The 23,903-nt window shown below is 53.0% G+C and overlaps 4 protein-coding genes across 4 annotated transcripts; 3 read left to right on the forward strand and 1 right to left on the reverse strand.

The window, feature by feature from the left end:
• Positions 1-1,700: 1,700 nt before the first annotated feature.
• On the forward strand, positions 1,701-2,616 carry J4E88_002495 (uncharacterized protein; the record flags this gene model as incomplete). Its single annotated transcript, XM_049396156.1, has 2 exons — positions 1,701-1,919; positions 1,972-2,616. 2 exons carry the CDS (start codon positions 1,701-1,703, stop codon positions 2,614-2,616), a joined length of 864 nt encoding a protein of 287 aa, XP_049258560.1.
• Positions 2,617-3,408: 792 nt separating this feature from the next.
• On the forward strand, positions 3,409-5,913 carry J4E88_002496 (uncharacterized protein; the record flags this gene model as incomplete). The annotated part of the gene is made up of 3 exons (XM_049396157.1): positions 3,409-3,553; positions 3,601-3,965; positions 4,012-5,913. 3 exons carry the CDS (start codon positions 3,409-3,411, stop codon positions 5,911-5,913), a joined length of 2,412 nt encoding a protein of 803 aa, XP_049258561.1.
• Positions 5,914-9,717: 3,804 nt separating this feature from the next.
• On the forward strand, positions 9,718-12,033 carry J4E88_002497 (uncharacterized protein; the record flags this gene model as incomplete). Its single annotated transcript, XM_049396158.1, has 4 exons — positions 9,718-9,767; positions 9,838-10,575; positions 10,628-11,081; positions 11,332-12,033. The coding sequence occupies 4 exons, from the start codon at positions 9,718-9,720 to the stop codon at positions 12,031-12,033; spliced, it is 1,944 nt and encodes a 647-aa protein (XP_049258562.1).
• A 7,918-nt stretch (positions 12,034-19,951) lies between these two features.
• On the reverse strand, positions 19,952-22,669 carry J4E88_002498 (uncharacterized protein; the record flags this gene model as incomplete). Its single annotated transcript, XM_049396159.1, has 4 exons — positions 19,952-20,872; positions 20,920-21,206; positions 21,716-22,552; positions 22,663-22,669. 4 exons carry the CDS (start codon positions 22,667-22,669, stop codon positions 19,952-19,954), a joined length of 2,052 nt encoding a protein of 683 aa, XP_049258563.1.
• Between the last annotated feature and the right edge of the window lie 1,234 nt (positions 22,670-23,903).

The raw sequence follows: 23,903 nt of genomic DNA on the forward strand, positions 1-23,903 counted from the left end.
TGGAGGGGGAGGAGGAGTGGATGGGGATGGGACGTGTAATAGTAGTAATGATTGGAGTAGGAGAAGGGAACAGGAATGTGAAAGACAATGTACCTCATCCCAGAATACCGATTATCTTCTCCCCACAAACCAAATTCAATCTCATCATCACTTCAACCTCCCAAAATCAGCCCTAACCTCCACATCCCCCTCCTCATCAACAACCTTCCCCCTATCCCACTCCCGCCCCTCCCCCTTCTTCCTCCACACCACATCCTCCTCCCCCTGCACATCCCCCCTCTCCCACTTCCTCACCTGATCATCCGTAAACCCGGCTTGCTTGAGGCGATCGGCGCCTTGTTGCTGCCAGCGCGCTCTGTCACGCAGTGCTTCTAGTGCGTCGCCCCAGTCGTCTTCTGCGTCGGAGGCTGGGCGCACGTCTGTGGTGGGATCGTAGGTGGAGGAGAAGCGTGATTCGATGCCGCCGTTTTGCGGTTTGTACGCGTTGCGGCCTTTGGAGCGGACGGGTGGTAAGCCCGGGGGAGGGAGGGGGCCGACGATGGCTTCGAGGGGGTCGGAGGAGGAGGATGCTGGGGAGGGCGTGCGTTTGGTGGTGTGGCGGCTGGGTTTGGGTGGTTTGGAGGTGGTGGATTTGCGTTTTGGGCTGAGGGAGCGAGTCCGGTCTCGGTGTCGGCTGTGTTTTCTGTGCTTTGAGGAATGAGGTGATCGTGATCGTGATCGTGACCGTGAAGATGTTCGGCAGTGCGACATGCGCCGTGCGTGCTCGCGGTCCTTGTGGTCTCTTCCCCGGGGCTTGTAGCGTTCTTGCTCTTTGCCGTATTTGTCTTTACGCGAGTTGTCTCGGGGCGACTTTGATCGTCTCCGTTTCCGCTTCGAGTGGTCTTCGTCTTCACTATCGTGTCTCCTCTTGTGTCTGTGTCCATCTCTGCTTCGGTCTCGATGCCGGCGAGATATCGGGTTTGAAAGCGCTGCGGCTAATTCTCTGCGCTTCCTCGTATGCCTATCCTCATCCTTGCTGCGATCTTGTCGTCTGCTTGACTCTGCTTCGCATCGGTCGACGTCGCTTCCTGATGGCGCCAACCGTCCCTGGTTGCCTGCGCTTTCGACATCGCGTCGGCTTGGCGCGAATGCGTCCCCTTGTCCTGCCGCCTGTCTTTTTTCCCGATCCATCATTCTCAGTCGGGCGCGAGACTCGGCGGCCTCTTTGGCAAGGAGCGCAGAGTTGTGGCTGTCAGTCTGTCGGATGAGGTGTTGCAGGAAGCCCTTGTTCGGTCTAGGCGCGCGAGACTTCATCCTATGGTATGTTAGCACGAGCAGTCTCATAATGGAGTGCTCATGTACTTTCAACGCTCATGCGACTGCACAGCGTGTACGGAGGCTCATGACGCACCTCGGGTTGAAGGCATCGATGCCAACGAGCTCGTATTTCTTGGTCGCATTCTTTGCATCCTCTTTTAGCAGCTCTGCAATGTACGCGTCGTCGTTCAAGTCCTTCGCCATGGTGGGCGACTGTTGTTGGGGTGGAGAAGAAGGGTCGCAGAAGTCTGACCTTGAGAGATCCCGGGCGGCCATGTGAAATCATTCCACGCGGCGGGCCGTGCTAGCTGCATGCGGTAGTCGCCGCGGGGAACTCAGCCCTACGCGGGCGTTCGCGATCCCAAACAAACATTCAATCCTCCAATTCACATACGACAGACAAAATGGGACCCAAGCGGAAATCGGCAGCGCCAACACCAGCCGCAGTGTTGGAACAGTTGCAGCAGTCAAAGTCACTCAAGCTCCTGGCTATTGCGGAAACGCTATCGCCCAAGGATCTCCCACAGGCCGCGAAGAAGCGCAACTCGGCGGCGTCGGAGGACAGCGAGCAGAATGGCGACACTCATCCGGCTGCCCTCGAGGCCGACTTACTACATTACAAAGTACGCGTCTTCGAAATGTCATGAGAGAGCTACAGGCCTAACATTGTTGCAGGAACTCTTCAGCAAGCTACGCTTCAGCTACGTCGAGCAGGTCACTAAGGAGAAGTTCCTGCGCAGCATAACGGAGAACCCGCCCCGCCTGGTCGACGCTCACGAGAACGACGAGAAGGAAAAGGAGATACTGGGTCTCAAGGCAGAGCTCAAGGAGCGCAAGTTGGAGGTAGCCGAGATCCTGAAGCAGCTGGAGGACAAGGGAAAAGAGCTCGCACTGCGCTACGAGGGTCTCCAACTACGCACGCAACAGCTCGAGTCACTTCCGGCTGAGATTGCTGGCCTGGAAGCTACCATTGAGCAGCTGAAGCACGAGCAAACACCAGTCTCGACGAACCCTGAGCTGTGTCTCCCACTTCCAGAAACTCAGCGAGTGCTCAGCGAACGGGAGGCGGAGCTCGCAGCCCTGAATGCGCAGATCGCAAGTCTGCAGGCTACCATCCCGAACCGAACCAGAGACTTGGAGAAGCTGGAGCGCGAGCTGAGGCCGCTGGAGACGCAGAAACAGGGAACCGTGGCGGCAGCTAGAGAGGCCCGGAGACGGAAGGAAGAGGGCGGTGGAATCGGAGATGAACTAGAAGAGAGAGGCAGATGGCTCCGAGCGTCTGAAAAGGCGCTAAGGGACATGTTGGATGTTGAGGGATGACGTCCTTGCGGTGAGCGTGTTGGGCTTGTTACGGCGTTTGGACTCGAGATACCACTGCTTGAAACGACTTTTTCTCTGCGCAATCGACTCGTGTTAATCCGTGTTCTAATTCGTGGCAATGCACCTGCGAACACGGTGCTTGAAGCCTAGCGACGGTTCGCCTCACTGCCAGCGCATGCGCGCCCAAGAGCAGCGTGCCGAGCTAATCAATCGGCCTCGGAAACCAGAAATTCGAGTCGTCTCAGAATCTGGGCGGCTGGGTGCAGGGATGCGGTGGGCTGTGGTTGGCCGGCCCCAGCCACTCACCGCCCTTCAACCTATCGATTACGTTGCCAGGCCATTCCACCCATAAACATGCGGCTGGTGGAGCCCTCGACGAGCTAATTGAGCTGGCTACCGATTCCATCCTTTCGTGACATCTGCAGCTGCAGCACCGTAGACAAGACTTTCGCTCCCTGCAGTCACGGAAACCGCTTCTTCCCAACGACGTCCATTGCACGGCGCCAGGAGCTGACGTTCCCCCACCACCGCGAGCTGTCCAACCGGACACGCTCTACACGACTACACGACTATACCACCTCGTCCCGGCCTACTTTCGCTATTCTTACGCCTGTCACGACGTTACGACTCTCTGTTTCCACGTATTCTTGCTTGCCTGCGTTGTTAGCGAGAATCCGGTTTTCTGTCGTTACCTCGTCCGTCAGCCTGGTGTGTTTAACGACTTACGCACCTACCTTACGACTGTTCTGAAGGAATTGGCCATTGAGCGCGAAACCGAACATTATTGCAATAATGTCGAACCAACTCTCGGACCCCGGGTCGAGCGTCTACGACTCGGCCACGATGCATGTGGGAGATGGCACATGGGATTCGCAGCGCAACACTTTTCTGCTGCCCAACTTGCAAGCCCCCAACTTTGAGACGATGCGATTGAACGGTAAGAATGTTCATTGTTGAAAAAGACTACAGAGACTGACTACTCAGGCATGGGCAATCGCTTCCGCAGCATGGCCAGCTACAAGGCTCTCATCATAGCCCACGGCGTATTAGCAGTCATTGCTTTCCTATTCGTAATACCCGCAGCTATCTTCATGGCTCGCTTCTACCATCGCAACCCACGAACCGCCTTGCGAGTCCACATCTGGTTGCAGGTAGCAGCAGTCCTACTCTCGACTGCTGCCATCGTCTGCAGCTTCCAAGCAGTTGGCCTTGAGAGATCCCTGACCAACCCTCACCACGGCATCGGCGTTGCGCTATACACTCTTGTTATGGTTCAGTTCCTTGGTGGCGCTCTCATTCATAAGCTAGAAAAGGGCAAGGAGCGATTCAAGATCCCTCTTAAGCTTATGGTGAGTGAACAACATGCGCAAGTATGGCGAAGACTAACATTTATAGGTTCATCAATGGCTAGGCCGCACTATTGCACTGCTTGGACTTGCCCAGATCCCACTTGGTCTGACACTATACGGATCACCACTGGCCTTGTTCATTCTTTTCGCAGTGTGGACTTTCATCCTAGTGATCCTCTACTTCGTCCTCTCCTACAGGACCCAGCCCGAGATGGACTTTGATGACCGTAGCACCTACATCACCGACCGCTCATACAGTACCAGGATCAGTCGACGCACGAGCAGAGGCCCTGGCGCTGGAAAGCTCGCAGCAGCGGGAGCAGCTGGTGCAGGATTAGCCGCGCTGGGGTCAAGAAGATCTCGAAGCCGCACCCGCAGCAGGCACGGTGGCACAGTTCTTAGTTCTCGACCCGACTCTCGGTCCCGCCGTGATTCCCGCTCTCGCGTCGCCGACTCTGAGTTCACTGAATCGTACCTGAGCGATGAGAAATACCGTGCCGATGGCAACAAAGGTTCCACATGGAAGGACAAGCTCCTAGGAGTTGGGGCTGCAGCTGGTGGTATTTTCGCTGTCAAGAAACTATTCAATCGCAAACCAAAACACCCTCCGACCGAGACAGGGAGCGACTTCAGTTACAGTCGCCCATTGGGACCCTCCGAAGTCACTCAGACCGATATCTCCAGGCTCGAAGAAGGAAGGGCACCCGAATCTCCAGCAAACCGTCGAAACGACTGGCGTCGAGACAACCCACAAGCATCGGCTTTGTCTGGAAGTGCTATGCGACCCGGTCACCGCACAAATGGAAGTGTTACCTCCATTGACTCTTTCGATAGCCGGACAAGCCTCAGCGAAGAAACTGAGATGAGGCCTAGGGATCGACAGTATGGGCTAAAGGAGGGTGTCGCTACGATGGGAGTCGTCGGTTTCCTGAAGCATTCTCTCAGCAAACGCAGCAAGAAGAAGGAAGACGACCGCGTGGAAGAGATGAGACAACAGGATCTGGAAGAAGAACGGGTCGCCCGCATGAACAGCCAACGCCGCAAGAAGTACACGGGTGATGGAGCACCTCCAAGGAGAGGCCATAGACCACCGTCCACCATTCTGTCTGAGAGCGACATGACCGGTATCACGCCCTCAGTAGCGCAGCGCCCATCTCGGCCCATGGATTCTACCGTCACGCCCAACCCCAGTCGTCCCCCTCGCGCCGGTGTCTACAGTGTCCTGTCAGATTCCGGTTCCGAAGCCTATGACTCACCTGGAGGCCGTCACCACAGCCGACGCCGCACGGGAGACGCACCAATAATACCTGCTGGTGCAGCAGCGGCAGCCACAGTCACTTCTGCCGGCTCACCCACCAAACGGGAACGCCGCGGCAGCAGAGACGACGTAGCCTCCCCTCCCGTATCCGTCAAAGTCAAGATGCACAACGACGGCCGCCACGTAACCCTCCGCCGCCTCAACGAAGAAGAAGCCGCCGCCGAACGCGAAGCCCGCCGCCGCGAACGCCAACGCAAAAACCGCGCCGGCAGCGTAAGTTCCATGAGCGGCGTCGGCGGCGACCGCTGGCGCAGAACCGAAGCCATGGAAGCTGCTCAAGCCGCGGAAATGGCTCAACAGTCTGGCGGTGGTGGTGGTGCTCCTCCTCCTCCTATGCCCATGCCCAGTTCGAGCACCTTGCGCATGCCTGAAGCTAGTATTCCTCCGCCTCCGCCGGGCCCTCCTCCCATGTTCGGTAATGGCCAACAACAACAGCATCTAGCGCCTGATCAAGCGAATTTCCCTCCTCCGCCTCCGATTCCTGCGGCCGCGGATACGGTGCTGAGTAGTCCGGTTTATGGGACTGAGACGGATCTTAGTAATTATGATTCTAATAGGAGGAGACGGAGAGCGGAAAGGGCGCAGGCTAAGCAGGCGAGGTTGGGGGGGAGTCGCGTTGAGTTTTCATAGAGGTGATGACTCCGCGTATTTGAAGGTGGTATTGGAGTAGAAAAGAAAGGGGTCGAAGGCATGGTTGTTAGCAGCGAGTTGCATTTCTCTGGCGTTTGTGGGTTGTCATTATTGAGTCTGTTTACCGTTGTGTTTGACATTGATCTGGCCTTCTGGCAGATTTCCAGCGTCATGCCATGTTTACGTTGCGAGACTGGAATTGAAATGGATGGTGAGAAGAGTAAATAGAATGAGCATAGTTGTGTGATTTTGTATAAATGGATAGATACGCGCTTCGGCGTTGTAACAGTTTTCGTCTTAATGGGGTACGTGATATCGTGTGATGTGGAGCGATGGATGTGGGATGGTGTTGTCTGGTTCGTAGTGGTTGGTAGGTGGTATGGTATGGTATGGTATGGTGCGCTGTGATGTGGTGATGGAAGTAGTGGTGAGGAGGATGGGGGGTTTAGAAGATGTTGTGTGGGTTGTGACGTTGGTATGTTCATCGAGTAATGTTCTCCAGAGATCTTGGTGGCATGGATGAGCTGAGGTTAGTTGTGATCGGTCTTTGGTATTTCTCTTCTACGTCCTATTATAGATGAAGAGGTGCGTTACAGCGATACGATAATGTCTACCTAATTTTTGGGGGGGGGGGGCAAATTACTTTGTCTTCTACGCCGGACTACGTTTCCTAAATCTTTCGAGTCTGTCAATATCACAACGATATACTGTGTGGATTGAGACAGGATCACCACATCGACTAGTTCTCCATCAGTCACCAAAAAGGAAAAATACGAACTCCGTATATTATAACATAAAGACACGAGGTGTGAGCGTAAGTGCGCAATTCTTTTCTCTCGTCCCTTCTCTAGATACTACCAGCAGCACATAACTACTTATCTAGGTAGCATCGTAGTGTCTATGTCTTAGCACCAATACATTCATGACAGCAATCAGATAAGATACGAATGTAATCCTAGTCTGCTCAAGACTCATTTGCTGTATAGACCGGTGAGCATGTGTGTTTTTGGAAGGATGAGTAGTGTTTGGGAATCGACGATCTTCATCTTTGTTCTGAAATTGACTTTCGAACGAAAGTATGTACGGGTAGACGGATCTAGGCGAGATGTCAGGAAGATTAGGTTGATACTTCGCTTCATTGTTTCAGATTTCGGGAGTGAATGCCGTGTTGTGGTCAAAGATACTTTGGGCATCTGTGGGGGTTGATTACTTCTTCGCGCGGCCACCGCGGACTCCGAGTGATGCGTCCACCGCGCGAATAGAAATGCAAGTCAACATTTCTATGCAGGATACTTACCCCGTTCCAGTTACTGGTGGTGAGACGCCTGTTATTTCCTTGACGAATAGACTTATGATGTGGTGGCGTGATTGCTGCATAGGTACCTTGGTAGTCTCAAAGCTCTATCGGTAACTGTGAGCATGCTCTCCCAGTTGTCTTGCGATCGCACTCGTCTCGGGATCACTCGATTGTAGCGGTTGTAAGCGGTACATTGGGTGGTTGGGTATGTAACCTTGGACTGACGCTGATTTGCTGACAGAGTCTGAACTGGTACGTCTCCGTTTGCAACCACGGTTCACCGATGTGCTTTCCTAGTCATATCGCGTGTCAACAAATCTCTTCATCGCACAACAGGGCGTCTCGAGGATACCAAGGTGCTTTTCTCGATACATAGCACTAAGGGAACACTCGGTACTAGCAAAGCAAGTTGGTAGATGGACTCCATACTGTGCGTGACTGACTGACAAGACAGTCGTCGAATAGTCGGTGACATCTGACGTTCAAACAAGATATGCAAAGGCCATGATGATCATTCCATGTACAAACAACCCGTCTGACGATATACGCTGAGTGTTACCTGTGATGTGCAGCCTGAGCTCAGGGCACTGACTCTTCCCGCGTTGTACCTCGTACGAACCTCACGATGATGTGCCGGAGGTATTGCCGTATCTAGTTTTTGATCTGCCTTTCCACGATCCATGACTCAACCAGCATAGACGGATGGCCTTACATTGTTTCGACAAATCGGACGGGCAGTTGTGCCTTCTGTATTGAGGGATAGAGTTCTATCCATACCATGCATGGAGCTGCATGATGTCATCGCAGGAAACCGCTTCTTTCCGACTTAACATCTACCTCAATGAAGCCATATCGCATGTTCGAGACACCAAAACGCCATGTTCATGCTAACGGGTGACGTTGGCTTCAGTCCTCCGCGGAGCTCATGCCAAGCATCACGAATCTTACCAATGGCGCAGCCGCTAGCGGAGCATAGACATGGGAAGGTACATACATAGCATTGCCAACGCCCCGGATCTACAACAAGCCTCAACACCATCGCTTATTCACCCATTACCAAGACTGCATCTCACGAACTTTTGAGTTTCTTCGAGCAATCTTGCTGCCTTCCGAGCCATGACGTGTGGCGTACCTGTGATACGACTGGTGGCAAACCTACTTCTGGAGGCGGGTCCAGCGTGTCTCATTCGCGGTCTCGACGCCGTTGAACCAATTTTGATCGCTGCCGGCAGCATCTCGGAACCTTGACTGTCTCGATCCGACGGTGGAGACCGCAAAAGGCCCTTTAGGAAAGAGGATATAAGCCATGAGGGAGTCGCTACTGTCCCCAGTACAGAAACTCTGAGTTTGCTATCTCGTGCGGAGAAGCACAATGGTCGACGACGCCTCGTGGCGAATGCGGCATCCCATGCAGCCCTCACTCGCTACGCTTACCAGGGGTATTTTCCGCGAACCTTACCAACGCATCGCCAGCTGCGCCTCGCTGAAACTACCCATCGAATACGGATTCGGATTATGGCTACAGTCTACCTTACCTCCCGACCAGATGCATGACCTCTGTCGTACCTGTTGGGTGGCATGACGACGACTGCGCGGCAAACACCGGCCCATACCGCCAATTAGGTGTACATGAAATCTCTCGAGTATGGAGCAACTGTCGGCGCCATTGCTCCGTTTCATGACCATCCCGTGGGACATGGCCAGTCAGTACCAGTTTTGATGTTCGGGAAGCGGTCAGTCCGGAGTTGAGGCCTTGTCGCCAGTTGGAGCAGTGTTCAGAGGCCTGACATCCCGTCACGGAGCCATTCAGCCTCACGGACGGAACCCCTCGTCCTTGCCCATGCCAGATTTTGCGTGCACAGTTCCCTTTATCATACCAGAGCCGCATCAGCACTTGGAAAATATATCGCAAAAACCCCGGGACATCCATTACGGAATACCTGCCCATAACAGCCCAACGGGGGAATCTCGGCTAGTTACAGTCACCCTAGTAAGGCACTAACGAAGCTCCCGTCGCTTTGCAAGAACCGCCCGTGCCAACGCTGCAGGATGCCCAGCGGTCAGGCTAGGATGTTTCTCCAAGCAAGGTCCAGCCCACCAGACCGCCTAAGCCCCATGGCTTGCGACCGTGTGGTAGGCGTTTGACCGGCGTCCGACGCGCTGCCCTGCAGACTCTTTCCCCAGCCGTGGAACCAGGGACGCAGGCCGCTTCTCCATGCTGGATCATTGGACTCGCAAACCATCACCCCCATGTCAACTCGCGCAGTGATGCTAACTAGTTGAGTCTAATATGCACTTTGGACGCTTGGGCTTTTCAATCGTCCAGGTTACCTAGGTGCGAATGAGCATTCATTCAAGCACAATGACACAAGGAACCTTCGATGATATCTCCCCGAGTGTAGGCGCAACATGTCTGTTGTACTAATAGGAACCAGCGGATCCGCTCGGCGACTGCATTCCTCATCAAGTAGATGACGAGACGTTCCCACACTAGCTTGTCCTCCAACATGGCTTCCACTCCTACCACCACTGCTCCGGTCAAGCGGGCTTGCGATAGGTACGTCGCCGTCGGTACACATTTCACATGCCACACCACTAACATCATCAACTTCTAGCTGTCACCGAAGAAAAGTAAAGTGCATTGGCGAAGGCACGGCCCCTTGCAAAAACTGCGTCTCTGCTGGCCTTGCATGCACATACAATGCCATCCCACAGAAGAAAGGACCTAAAGGCAGTCGTGCCAAAGTCCTGTCCGAACTTCGCGAAACACAACGCAATGCCCAACTTGCTGCCGGATTCCCAACTGACCTTGGCTTCGATGGCCGGTCACTATCCTCGACATTCGCTCGCACGCCGGGCCTCATGCCCCCCGCTCTCGTTGAGAGTTGCATAGAATACTTCTTCGCCCATGTCTACCCCTCAGAACCCGTCCTGCACCGCCAAAGAGCGCAAGAAGCCGCCGTTGGTATGGACCGCTCCACCGAGGCGTATTGCATGGTGGTCGCACTATGCGCATACGTCATGATCCAGGCCAACCACAAACCACCCGTCAACGTCCTACCACGACCAGAGATGGCCCACATGTCAAACGTCGGCATCGGCCACGTCCTGCTAGAAGAGTCCGTCCGTGTGCGACAAGGCTACGATCACCGCGAGAACCCCTCCCAGATGAGCGTGCTCACATCATGGTTCTACTCTGGTTGCTACTTCGGACTTGCGCGCGAGAACACAGCATGGGCATACCTCCGGGAAGCCACTACACAAGCGCAACTGCTAGGCATGCACGACGAGGAGACTTACAAACACGACCCTCTGGATATATCGCGCAAGCGCGTCCTATACTGGCTCCTCTTTATCGCTGAGAGGTACGACTTCACACCCACGCGTTTTGCTAGACCCTTTGCTAATTGCCTCTAGGACTTATGCCCTACACAAACACCGCCCAATCACATTATACCCCACCATCCACCCTCCTTCGCTGGACGAGGTCCCCTCCGATCGGCCCATTGCCGTTGGCCTGGAACTTATGATCAACATGTTCAAGATTATCGACGACACATACATCAACCTCTGGAACCGAGTGCACAACACACATGCAAGCGCTGCATGGATTACGCAAATTCAAACCCAGCTCTCCGAGGCGGTACCAGCATATTTCGAGTGCACAGAGGTCCAGGAAGTCCAAATTCGCATAACTCAACAATGGTTGCGATCGCAGACATGGCAGCTTAGTGTTTGCCAGGGTCTTGTGAGCAGCGTCTCCAACGACATCCCCCTCACATTCAAATATCCCATCGAAATCGCAAGGGACCTTCTCACAATCTCGCATCAATTCTCGCAACAAGCCATGGAGATGCACGGCGTCGGATTGGTGAGTATTTTCCCGTTAATTTTCCGCATCATCATCCCCCAATTTTTGGAGATTGTCACCGCTAGAGCCCCTCCATCTCCAGCTGCAACAATCCCTGTTGGATTCGATCGCGCTAGTGCCGCACTAGGCAACGTCTATCTCTGACGTCCATGCCCTGACTAGCCAAACTGGCAGCACTGTCCCTTCCACCTATACCCCTGCCACGTTTTACCCTATCTGTCACGCCAAACGTTAGCTAACAGCTCTGCAGATCGAGAAGCTATTCGACATTGCGTGTTGTCTAGCAGATGTCGTTGCATGCACCTCGTTTTCGCCTGACGCATTCGCTTTGGGCCCTCGCGACTATGTATCGCGATTCCTCACCCTGATATCGACTCTCCGTGGAGGACAGACTCGATACCTTCCTCTACTCCTCACCAAGCTCTCTGAAGTCCTCCCGAACCTTCCGCTTCCCCGGTCTCTGAACCTCCCCCAGACGGTTCCCGCTTCGACGCTCGGCTTAAATTCTACTGGCTCGGGGACACTTCCCTCCAATGTCGCCGACGACTACTCGGCAAACCCGAACGCAACGTCGCCCTCGTATCCTAACAACGATCTGATTCGTCGACTGGCCGCGCAGACTGGAGCCCAACTCCCTTTCAATACGACCCAGCATTCCATGGTCAATGTACCTACTACGCACGTAGGCGACATGTCCCTGTACGACTCCTCCCACAGTGCAGCGCATTCCCACTCTTCCAGCTCAGCTCCTAGGAGCACTTCCACGACACCGGGCCCCTACGAGACTCCAATGGCACAACGGGGGTCGCAACTCGTAGGTCATCCGACCATGCAATTACCCACTTCGCACGGCCACATGCAGAGTCATCACATGGGCGTTAATGCCACAGCATACGACCCACGGTTTTCTATTCAGAGTTACCCTGTCGACCCTATGATGTACAAGCAATAGTTTCTTTCTTTGAAGAGTAGGAATATCAACAACGGCGCGGTGGAGTTTCCAGCCCTGACAATGGGCCAATTTTAGATTCGGTAGCATGGTATAGCTTTTGACCATTCAAGTAACGTTCAGCTTTTACAACGGCAACCGCCCTACAATCTTCGAGTGATCAAAGCTTCGAAAAGGAGCACGTGGAACACGGACGACGTTGAACCGCCATGTCACAAGATCCAAAAGCGTCATGTCGCCAGGGCTCAGCACACGAATACCGCGATTCCCGGTCATTAGCGATCTAACGAGCTACGAATGTCAATCCTCCGGTAGTTCTTCCGACGGGAAGGAGCTCATGGTGTCAGAAGCACACGTGCGGGAGGATGAGCTTGCATGCAGGACTAAGACCACCGTGGATATTTTAAGCGATTTGACATGTGTACCATGGGTTAATCGAAGCACCGGCTTGCCTCTTCAAGATGAGGTGTCAAGGGCTATCCATGTGCTGGATTACCGCAGCCATGGCCCGGACGCCCTTCTCGATCGCGAGGATTACGAAAGCGTAGCCAAGAGACGAGCACTGGCACTCGGAATCCTTGGAGGTGGACAATGATTGACTGCGGAACGAGGCGGTTAGGCCTGGGAAAGCCGGTTTTGACATGACATGGTCGCACACTATTGCGGCTGTGTAGCTTCGACGGGACCCGCAACCAGGGAAGGGTATGGCAATCCCGGCCTGTCGTTATTACAACACGAGTTCGGAATCTACCGACGCGTGCAGGATGAAGATCATGAAGCTCAAGGAGCAAGGTATGCGAACCCGGATAAATGGTTCACAAGGAAGAATAGGGAGAAGTGAGCCCTAGTCAGCCTAGCATCATGTACACGCGTTCAACTTGCTTGTAGTAAAGTCAATCGCTTATGCATAAAACAATTCCAAAATAGCGAAACATGATAGGTGTGGTGAAGCAACTTGGGCAGCCTTAGCTACACAAGAGTACGTCGAATACGTTAAAACTCGCGAAACACGTCGTCATGCCACATGCCATATCCCACGCGACTTTGCCATATGCAACAAGGTAGCGACTCATGTCCATTGGGCTGCAACAGGGCTTTCATTTTACCATCTGGGCACCAATCACACGATTCGCGTTGAGAGTGTCTCAAGCTTTATCTCTGGGGTCGGCCCGTCTAACGTCGGAGCGTTTGCTTAGGCACTTTTCGCAAAAGTTTCCTCCGAGTGCTGGCTGAGTGACAGCCGGCCGGGGACGGGGGTGGACCATGTCGCGGTTCTGGCGCTGGAGGCGTTGGATGGGACCCTGGGGATCAGGGACGGGTCAGCCTCGTGGGAAGGAAGAAAAAGGCTTGGTCTTTTCGAGAAGAAAGTCGATTGCGCGTTCCTGTCTTGGTAACAAAGGCCATGTCCCTCCAACGGCGACGGAAAGGCTTGGCGCAACGTGATCAGATGGACCGTGAGCCCATGGGAAGGGTACAGGCTTAGTCTCATGGTGAGAAATGCATCGCCGTCTAAGAATGACAATCGCCGTCTTAGAGTTCGTTATCATCCGGTGGCCTTTGCCCGCCCTGGCGACGGAGGAACAGAGGGATTGCGCGATTAGTCGTACGTTGCTGTCGCGTACGACACGTTAGTATTGCGAGGTTTGGGGCATAGTTTGGTACAGCGCACGCACTGGGTCTGAGACTGGCGGTTTGAGCATTAGCATTGTTGAGATTTGCTGCAATTACAGCTGGCCCAATTGCCCAACGTGGTCTATGTACGACGTCGTGACGCTCGACCATGGGGGTCCATCGTTTGCAAAAAACTCTAATCCCCTACTCCTGTTGTAGCAAAGTGGCGACTATACCAACTCCCTCCATGCTCCTCCCATGCACCGGTATCTTCCACCCTTCTTGCATTCCTTCGTCCATGCTTTCTTTCCGGTCGGACCGAATTCCACAGCGCTACGTTTCGCACTCCGCTGCCATCCCAGTGATGACCACGCCGAGTGATCAGGAACCGATCGCCGGGCTCTTCGAAATGGGGCACACTTCCCCTCCCTGGGCGCTTGGAGATGCAAAGGGTCTCGGCGCACGGGTTAGTCATGTGAGCATGGCAATCGTTCAGCGGACTTGCAGGTCGTCGCATCAACTATCGCGCTACGTCGCATGTGGTAGGCGCAGCTGACTAAGACACCTGCAGGTGCTGATTGGCGGGTAAAGAGGCCGCTGACTCGCTCTCGGCTGGCTTGTGCGGCACATGAAATCCCAGGCGGTGGTAGTTGTGCATCCCCGGATGCTCCCATTCGCTCCCTGGTTAGCTGCACAAATTATTATTGTTCAATATTGTACAGATATGGAATGGAACGCACGGCATGCAGCGGCAAGATGCGATGCGACATTTCTGCTGCGCGCAGCGACAACGGAACGGATACTCATTTCGCAATCTACCCAGATATCATCTGATCCATAGCGACATCGGGACGGAGTCTAATTGCTTCACTTCACTCCCATTGGCGCGGAGTCTTCCTTGAACCGCTGAATCAGCGGAACTGCCCGGGCAGTGGGCAGAAAAAAACCGCAGGACGTCCTTGCAACCACACTACGAGTTGCTTTTCCTGCACGCCATTGTGCGTCTTGCAGCGGCATACCTCAGCACGGCTTGAATTTCGGGACGTCGTGTGGCTGGCATGTGCATGCACCGTTACACCGGACGCGCGCGCCGTCGCTGCGCAAGGCTGCAAACGTCCAGCGTTGCACTTGAAAAAGGACTCGTGATCCTAGTCTTTGACGGTTCGCGGTATCAATCGTGACGACGCCTTTTGCTTTTGAGCCTTGCGTTGTCGAAGAACGCCTGGCCCAATCATATCCGGCATGGTTCAACTCGATCCTCGCGTACTTCAAAAGCCGCGGCTGGGGATGCGCATCGCGACGCGCGATCGCAAAGGCTGCAGTTGGGAAAGGGAATCGTATCCCGAGGCCAATAATTGCAGCCACAAACCAACCTTGCCGTCCAATCGCCGCGCATCTGTGTGTAAAAAGAATAAGCAGAGATACATCGTAATCGTTCTCTTGCGCTCGAATGCGAGCGGTGATCTACTGCAATCGGTGTGCCACAAGCGCAGCTCCGTTCCCTAGGATCCGGATGCGCGGATCGCCTTCTCCCGTTCAGGGTCCTATCGATACACGCCAGTAAAGCCTCTGGATCCTTCACCTTCCTGCGTGTTATGCGCTGAGCCGAATCTTGTCCAAGCGATGGAGGTGCGGAAACGTTAAGTTTGTTCTGATCGGTGTACTCCGAATAAGAATTATTCCTGCATCTGGATTATCACTTCTGCTTTGGTGGCTGCGAGTCACCATCCGAGTGATGTGGCTGATGACCGGGTCATGTAATCTACGCTGCATATTCAGATGCAAACGCGACTTCACTCCTACACATACTCTCGGGAATACACTGCCGTGTATGGATACTATCGGAATTGTTTTTTGGCGAACTTATTTCCGTCGGGTATTCCTTTGATAATGGTAGCACACGAGCGCAGGACAGTCATTGGGTCAGCGGCAAGATCGCCCGTTGAGTTCATGCATGCACATATGGTAGCATTTGCTCTCTGGTATAGTGATTTCTTTTCAAGACTGACATAGGATAGAGCAATAGCCTGTTGAGCCCGAATTGTCGCAAGCTTACAACCATTACCGAGGATACGCTCAACGACGATACATTCTAGGTTCCAACTTTCTACCTTCAAGTCCGACTATACACTCGCAATGGAACCCCGAAGCCAATCAAAGAGAACCCACGAGAGGCGTCGCATTTACATACCGATTAAATCACCTTACCGTTCAAGTTCAAAAGCCAAGTTGCCAATACATCTCATATGCAAGTTACTGTCGTCATAGCGGTCTCGCCTATTCCATGCATCTCAATATCTCACTTTAACCACCCCGGACCACCACCTACACCAGATGTTTATTTCCTTACCCGGCCCTGCATCACCGTTACATATCCTCGGGCTCGATGCCGTCTCCCCGCTTACACAACGTCCGCGGAGACTACATTTGCGTAGCTGCATACGGGACGAGGCTTGAACGTGGCAGAATCTAGCGCTATGCAAGTACGGTTGATGCAAGGTTCAAAAGAGGATGAGGGTGGCAAGAGATGTAAAAACGAAGTACCTTCGATGCCCCGCTGTCCTCCAATGCCTCGTTCACTGACTTTCAGCCTCATCTCGCACCTAACGTGGACATAGCCACATTGCTCTTACTCAGCAACTAACTCTCCAGCCTTCTGAGCGACTTCGGTAAAGTCACTCTAGATGTACCACTTCCCGCCCATCTCCACTTGTCAAAGTCGCTTTTATCCGTTTTACCAGGACTGTACTTGCTGCGTTCCTACTTCCCTTTCTGATCATCCTCATTCCCGCATCGTCTTCCTCTCTATAACAATCGAAGCAAGAAAAGCCGTTGTAGCCGCCCCGCCGCGGAGAAGCTGATGCTTTGGATACATGTGATGAACAAAGTACGTCACGGAGATCAGCGCTATTGAGTGTAGCCATTCCTCCGTAGATGCCGTAGTGATAACTTGCAGATAATGTTCCAGTGTCGCTTACACACGCGAGGATGGTATAGCAATAACCACAACGACATCTCCTTCGGCATCTTCGGCATCTTCGGCAAAAAGCCACTCTACACATCCCCCCTTCCCGTCCCATCTCCACTTTACCACATTCGCCCTTATCCGATGCACTAGGACCTGCAGTCACAACATCCTTTTTCCTCCCTTTCCGTCGAAGATTCTACGTCAATTCTACATGGATGCAGGAGGGCTTCCGGTAGCTGAGCTGCCGGGAATAACTTTTAGAGACTGGGTATGACGAGACGTTTTTTTTTCTTCTTCTTTTGCCTGCTTGACCACGTCGCTGGTGAGCATGCGGGCCAAGAGCGAGCGCATGGCGCGTAGATAGGGTATAGACACGGGCGGACTCGGGACAGGGGGGTGGGGGGGGGTTCCTTGTAGAGGCTTTCACACGCAGCGTGGCTTGTCGAGCGAGTATAGACGGGTCGTCGTACGGAGATTCAGTACGGTGTAGGGCTGTGGTGATGACTTGCAGATTTGCTCCGCGGCGTCGCTTAGCAAGCGAAGGTTGATGTGTGATGCCGATTTTGTACTGTCGCGTGCGTTTTGCATATATGCCTGGTCTTTGATGAGCTCAGCGTGGGAGTTGGGACTTTGCTGTGGAGCGCCTGTAAGCTGGGGATGTTGGGTTTGGGGGAAGGAAGTGCGACAGGATTTGGTGAATGGATTGGTAGAGATGTACATGTTGAAGATATCTGCACGGTGGTTTGCAGTATCTGGTTGTCGCTCTTAGCTAAATGCACATACAAGAATTGTATACTACAGGATAGGTTTAGATATCGTCCTTCGGGGCACGTCACCAAGTACTTTTGATAGCGTACTATTTCGTGTATTGGCAACAATGTGTTTATGTTCTCGGTGCTTCTGCAACTCATATATCTGCTGTTAGTGATTGAGACCTGTGGTTCAACTAAAGAATTTCCTTGAAGGTGAGCTACGGTTCCAGAGGAAGTAAGCGTCTTGAGCTTTAGGCAACTGCTCTTACCGTTCATAGATCTTCATTCCACTACATACCCGCACTTACATCCACATCCACATACATACGCATAGTTGCCGCACTCTTCGCAAGTCATTCCCCGAGCAGCGAGAACGAAACGAGGAAGAAGCCGCAGAGTAACAGAGAGAGCAAAATCGTAGTGCTCGATCAGAGCCAGAGCAAGAACGCGAGTCGCGAGACCTAGCCCTCGTATCTCATAAAGGGACTAATAATGTACACGGACATCAACAAGTCTAAGGGAACTTGATGCTTCTCTAAGTGGCGTGCATACCTCTCGTCACATTCCCGCGCTGCTTTAGCGCAGAGCAGCTCAATCAAATGCTACAAAAGAAGCATAGATAGACAGTTCAGCTATAAGATGCGCGAACGTCTATTCAATTATTTGTAGCGCTCTTCATAACGTGAACAGTTTATTAGCAAGATTAATAAAACGAGAAAATAGCAGTTTTGAGGCAGTTTTCCCGTACATGTTAGAATCTGTGACAGCAGCTCGAAGAGTGTGTGGGTTTGTGATACCGACACTAACACCGTAGATATATCTCTAGTTAATCACAAAATCTGCCCAAATCTCACACTATATTCCGATCCCTTCTCTTTATTACCTATCACAGCTATCTCTAGCTTCCCAGCTCCTTCCCAAGCCCTTCACCGTCCTCTCCAGCCAGTCATCTCACCACCTCATCTACACCCAAGATACTATACAAGCGCACGCAATCTAGTAGCCATCGCGCATCCCAACTCCACCAAGCCGCCCGTATAGCTTCGAGCGCAAGAATAAGAAGATAGCGTATTATCGTCCAACTTTCCAACTAACATGTTGGAGAGTCAACTTCCACTTCACCGAATGGTACTGCGAGAACGCAAAGCGAAACCAACCACTTACAACTTCTCTAACATCGACGACCTAGACGAAGCGACGGGACACTCTCGCAGATGAGAGAAGTCGCAGGTGTGATACACTTGGGAGTTGAAGACTAAGTATTTCGCTAGAAGTAGGGTCTTTTCACTATAGATAACGGTAGTATTGACACGGGAAAGAATGACTATCCATGCGAGTGGAGATGGTGTAGTTCTAGCAACGGATGACTGGGAACAGCTTGTGTTGTTACAATGCGAGCTGCACTTCGTGGGCTTCTCAAGATCGCGTGGGATATCTTGTGGTATGCATAGCTCGGCTGGGGATGTTGTATATGCTACCTAGGTATCTGTGAGATCGCACGCGGATGAGGAAGAAGATCGATTATAGAGTCGACACGGTACGAGCAGAACGAAATGCGTGACTACTCTGTAACAGTTAGTAAAGACAACAGAATAATCATAAGAGATAATTAAGATTAATTACGCCGCCCCGACAGTGAACACACTAGAAGTTGCTCTTTAGCAGTTGCCTTCCTGGGTTTGCTGGTGTATGTAACCTGGAATGCACTTAGATCTAGTCGTGAAACTGGCATGAGAGGAAGAAAATGGATTCTGGCGGGTATTGATTGGCAGTTCTCAACATACTGGTCTAGTCAAGTCTGACAGGACTAACGTACGAGGTAGTAAACAGGGTTGAGGATCTGGGTTAAATAGCTTTGGTGACGATAGCGAAGATGATGCTAGATATCGTCCAGTTGTTATACCAGAGGAATGCAAGTGTCCGCTTGATGACCGAAAGAGGGAAGAAGCTCGTCCGTATGCGTTGTACCCGTCACTGAAAACATCGAGCAAAGGCATATATGGTATCTTTATCAAAGCAGTGTAAAGTTCGTAGTAATGCGTTGTCGTTTGGGAGTAGATCCCCGATAAGAAAGAGCTTCGTGGTATGAATATAACCCTAACAGCCATCTACAGCTGTCAAATGCGACATTAAGCATGAGCCCAATGCATTACAATCTGTGCGTTGCAATCTGAACGCCTGGTGGAGCCACGAAACCAGTCCCATTCCACCCACATCGAACGAACAAGTCCACGTGCCATATATGCAGCGCACCATCACACACGTACGGGCGTTGAGGCAACTGAGAGCACGCGTTGGTGTGACCCAATTCCAACGTCCATGCGTAACGCATGCCGTGTTGCCAAAAAGGCTGTCCAGGCGTCACGTCATTGACCACGTACGTTTGGCCGTTCCAGACATACTAAAATCCTAGACTGAAAAACGCATCTCGCGTCGTTTGGAACCCGGGAGCAGTGTCGAAAGTTACCGCTGCAGAGCGGCAAGCATCCAGCTGCGCAGGAGTGAAAAACCATGCAATTCGCGCATCTTGGTAAACGCCATACGCCAAGTAAGCGCCATGCGCCTAGTATGCGCTCCTCCAGTATTTCTTCTAGTATGCGTTTTGAGGCACCTGGTAGCCGCCCATCTGCGCTTGTTGGGCCTGCGCGTGTGCCTGTGCTTGAGCCTGCATCTGCATCTCCTGCTGCCGCTGAGGCAGGTCATTAAACCACGGATGTGAAAGAGCGTTCGCAGCACTAATGCGCATCTCCGGCCGCAGCTGCAGCATGCAATTGAGTAGACTAAGCCCCACCTGGTCGACTTGCGGCAATATAAGGCGCAGGTCCTGGGTGTGGTATACGGGGAAGTTGTTCTTGTACTCTGGCAGCTGCGAGATGCCGGGCCATGATCGTTCAGACGGTGTGCCCATCAGCCTGAAGATCTTCTGGACTTGGTCTTCGTTGGTGGTTCCAGGGAACAGCGGCCGCCCCGTGTACATCTCGGCCATGATGCAGCCTGCTGACCATATATCGATGCTGGTGTTGTAGGTCCGGCTGCCGAGCAGCACATCGGGGGCGCGGTACCACAGGGTTACGACTTCGTTGGAGAAGGTGTTGACTGGGATGCCGAAGGCGCGAGCGAGACCGAAATCGGCCAGCTTCAACTGGCCACGGTTGTTGATCAGAAGGTTCTGGGGCTTCAGGTCGCGGTGCAGGACGCGGGCTTCGTGGCAGAAGGCGATTCCCTTGAGCAGCTGGTACATGAAGGACTTGATGGTGGCGGGGTCCAGAGCACCGCGGTCGCCGCGCGAGTCCATGTATCGCTTGAGGTCCTTGTCCATGAACTCAAAGACGAGCATGAGCTTGTTCTCGGTATGTATGACGTCGTGCAGCAGGACGATGTTCTCGTGGCGTAGTTCCTTCATGAGGGAAATCTCGCGGATAGCCGTCGAGGGCGTGCCTTCCTCCGAGTCGAGGTGAATCTCCTTGAGGGCTACGAGTTCGCCCGTCTGGCGGTTTCTGCCCTTGAAGACCTGGGCACGTTAGCACACAGTATAGCCGACATGGCGCTCCTGCCTACCGTGGCATAGGTGCCCTCGCCGAGCTTCTCGAGCTGCTGGAAGGAGCTGGGGTGTCGGCGGTTGTCCATGGTAGGCACGATGGGCTGGGTGTAGCCGTCGCCGAGGTTGCGGACGCTGATGGACGAGTCGGTGCGGTGCGGGGCGACAAGCGTGCCGGCGTGGACGGGCTGGAGACTGCCCGGGGGCGCTCGCGAGGTGAACTTGGGGTCCCAGAGGATGGCCGAGGCGGTCGTGAGCTGGCTGGCGATGCGCAGAGGCGAGGGCGGCTTCGGGGGCTTGTCGGGGGCTGGGGCTGGTGACGCCGTCGTGATGAGCGAGGGGGGTGATGATTAAATAAAAGGGTCCAGTCGCGAGAACAGCAAGGCAGGGGATCTTCGTCGGCGCTTGGGTGGAGAAAGACTGTTGCACGAGTCCACGGGTGGGATGTGAGTGGGTTTGGTGGGGCGAGAGTAGCCGCCTGCCTCTGCGCTACGCCCATCCAACTTCTGCCTTCAGCCACGGGCTTTGTTCTTGTTCAAATTGGCTGCTATTTCTGGATGCAGTCATTCATCGCATTGCTTTGGAGCATTTCTACTGGACACTACACGATTTATCGAATTCTGGCTTCTGACACGATATGTTTCTCCAGACAAGAGAATACTTGCTGCGTGAAGAGCACTTGGTATTAATGAACGATGCGCATCACTGATTGGTAAGAAGCTTGCGGGAAGTCGCAAACCAAGTAATCTATCGCAGCAACCTGGGATTCGTTGTAACTGTTCAGTGGTTCCGCCCATCATGCCCAAAGCCCCTAACTAAACAGGTACATCTGAGAAGGAACATCCATAATCTGCCATAACCCTTTCACCTTTGCCAATACTCGTAAGTCAAGATCCCGCTGTCCCAAACGATTCTTGGGGGTGTGATACTCAACGCCTGAGGAAGGCTTTGCTTCCTGTGAGTTATCAGATGTTACTTCCTTTGCCTTCTCCTTCTCTCCGACCTCTGATCCGCTTGCAAGACCAGGATTCAAATCTGTGGAGTCGTCTTCCTTCTTGATATGTGTCCGTGTGGCACCGCCACTGCTCTCTTTTAGTTCAACGACCCAGCATACACTCGCGCTACGGAGCCTTGGATGCGGCAGTATTTCCCATTCTGAATTGTATGGCGTTGCCACCAGGCATGGTCCGTCTACGTCGAAGGTGGACATGAGAGTCTTTTGTCGTATCCTCTCTTTACGGTCTGACCACAAGTCTAAGGCTGTAGTGGAAGCATAAGCCACCATGGTGTGGCGGTGTTTCGATAATCCGGGCTTGCCAGCGAAAATGCGTTCGATCATCATAGTGAACATCATGCGCGAGAGTTGTTTCCGGATGATCAGTTTTTCGGGCAGGTTGTTCGCTTCTAGGATCTTTTGGTGTGCCTCCAAATCTTCTTCCAAGGTGGAGTCCGCTTGTAAGCTGCCAGGCGAGCGGTGATAGATCTGGTGATCCCGTGGAGTGTATGTTCCACACCAAAGTCGTCCGTGATGCATGATTCGGTCGATGAACCATAACTGCGCGAGGCTGGATCCGTGAGTCTCGTCGAGCTGTAAAGTGGCAAAGGGGCGCTCCATAACATCCGGGTGAGCGAAGAGAGTGTCGTCGACCTTATCTGGTAGAAAGTGGTCTGAACCCGGAGCCTGATCAGCTCGGACTGACTGCCATATGCTGTTGGCCAAGCCCTTCATCAATTCTCCTTCTTCGGATGCGGCCAGGGTGTACCTGACATAGTGGAGGATACTAAAGATGATCTGAGCAATTTTGTCACCCATTTGCGGGTCCTGTCGGACGCGTTTAGCATCAATCACCCGTTCAAAATGTATTCTAGTATGATCGAGGCCTTTCCATAGAGCTGATTCGCCTGGGATACGGTCCATATGTCGAAAGTCGCGAAGAGCTTGTGAGGCTATGCTTGGTTGATCAAGTCTTTGAATGAATGTGTTTTGGCGCGTATGAGCTTGTTCCAGGGTCTCGTCTTTCAGGCGCGGAAAATCCACGTGCCAGGATTTGTATGATTCCCAAGTATCAGCCCACATCGCTTGAATAGGCGTGAAGTCAATCTCACGATGCACTGACCATAGATACGAGTTGAAGAGCATTCCGTCAGCAGTGAACTCGCCTGCTTGTGTTGTTTGAAGCCTTGCGTTGATATAGTCGTGAACTTGGCAGTGATCGATTCGATGAGCAGTCCGGTGAAAATCTTGGAACAGGGTTGGTGCACTTTGAGCACACGCATCTTCTTGATGGTCGCGATCCTGCGGTGGGTAAGCCTCTGGAACTAACAGAGACAGGTCGCCATTGCTCAGTGCCAGTGCCAGAATAGCTATGCGTAGTGAACCGGAATTGGCGTTGAGTTTTCTCGTGTCCAGCCGGAAATCATAATCGCACATATTCGCTATGATAGCAATTCTGTCGGCATTGAAGTAACATTCGCGATGCTTCAACAACGTCAGAGCACCTGCGGCATTCATCACAGGTCGTTTACCATAGAACCCATCTAGCTCAAACATTACAATCTGAGGCACCGAGCTTCCTTTCTCGGCCCTTGGATGGAGACGGTCTGCTGCTTCAAGCACGGATCGAGCTCCCGGATAAGCTTCTTTTCCGAGACTAAATCGCACATGATGGTATCCCATATGAACAGAGTCGCTTGTAAGCTTAGACTTCATTCGGTCGAGAATGCGCCAGAATCCAAGCACGTGTATGCAGACGAGCTTTGACTCAAACGACTCCTGGTCATCGTCGAGTGAGTGGTAAGGACGATTACGGCAGGTCCGCTCAAAGCGATGAGACGATCGGAACTTCAGACCTGGACTACGCCGAAAAGCTAGCATCAAGCCACTCCCAGCACAAACAGCCTCTTGAATAACCCACGCTCGGGTATACCACCGATCCTGACTAGTTCTATCGAGAAATTCAAGTATTCCCTCGCAGAAAGGCCGATCTATCATATCTTCATAGCG

The sequence above is a fragment of the Alternaria novae-zelandiae genome (assembly GCF_023758075.1).
Source record: "Alternaria novae-zelandiae strain BMP 2774 chromosome Unknown scaffold_3, whole genome shotgun sequence".
Lineage (NCBI taxonomy): Eukaryota > Fungi > Ascomycota > Dothideomycetes > Pleosporales > Pleosporaceae > Alternaria > Alternaria novae-zelandiae.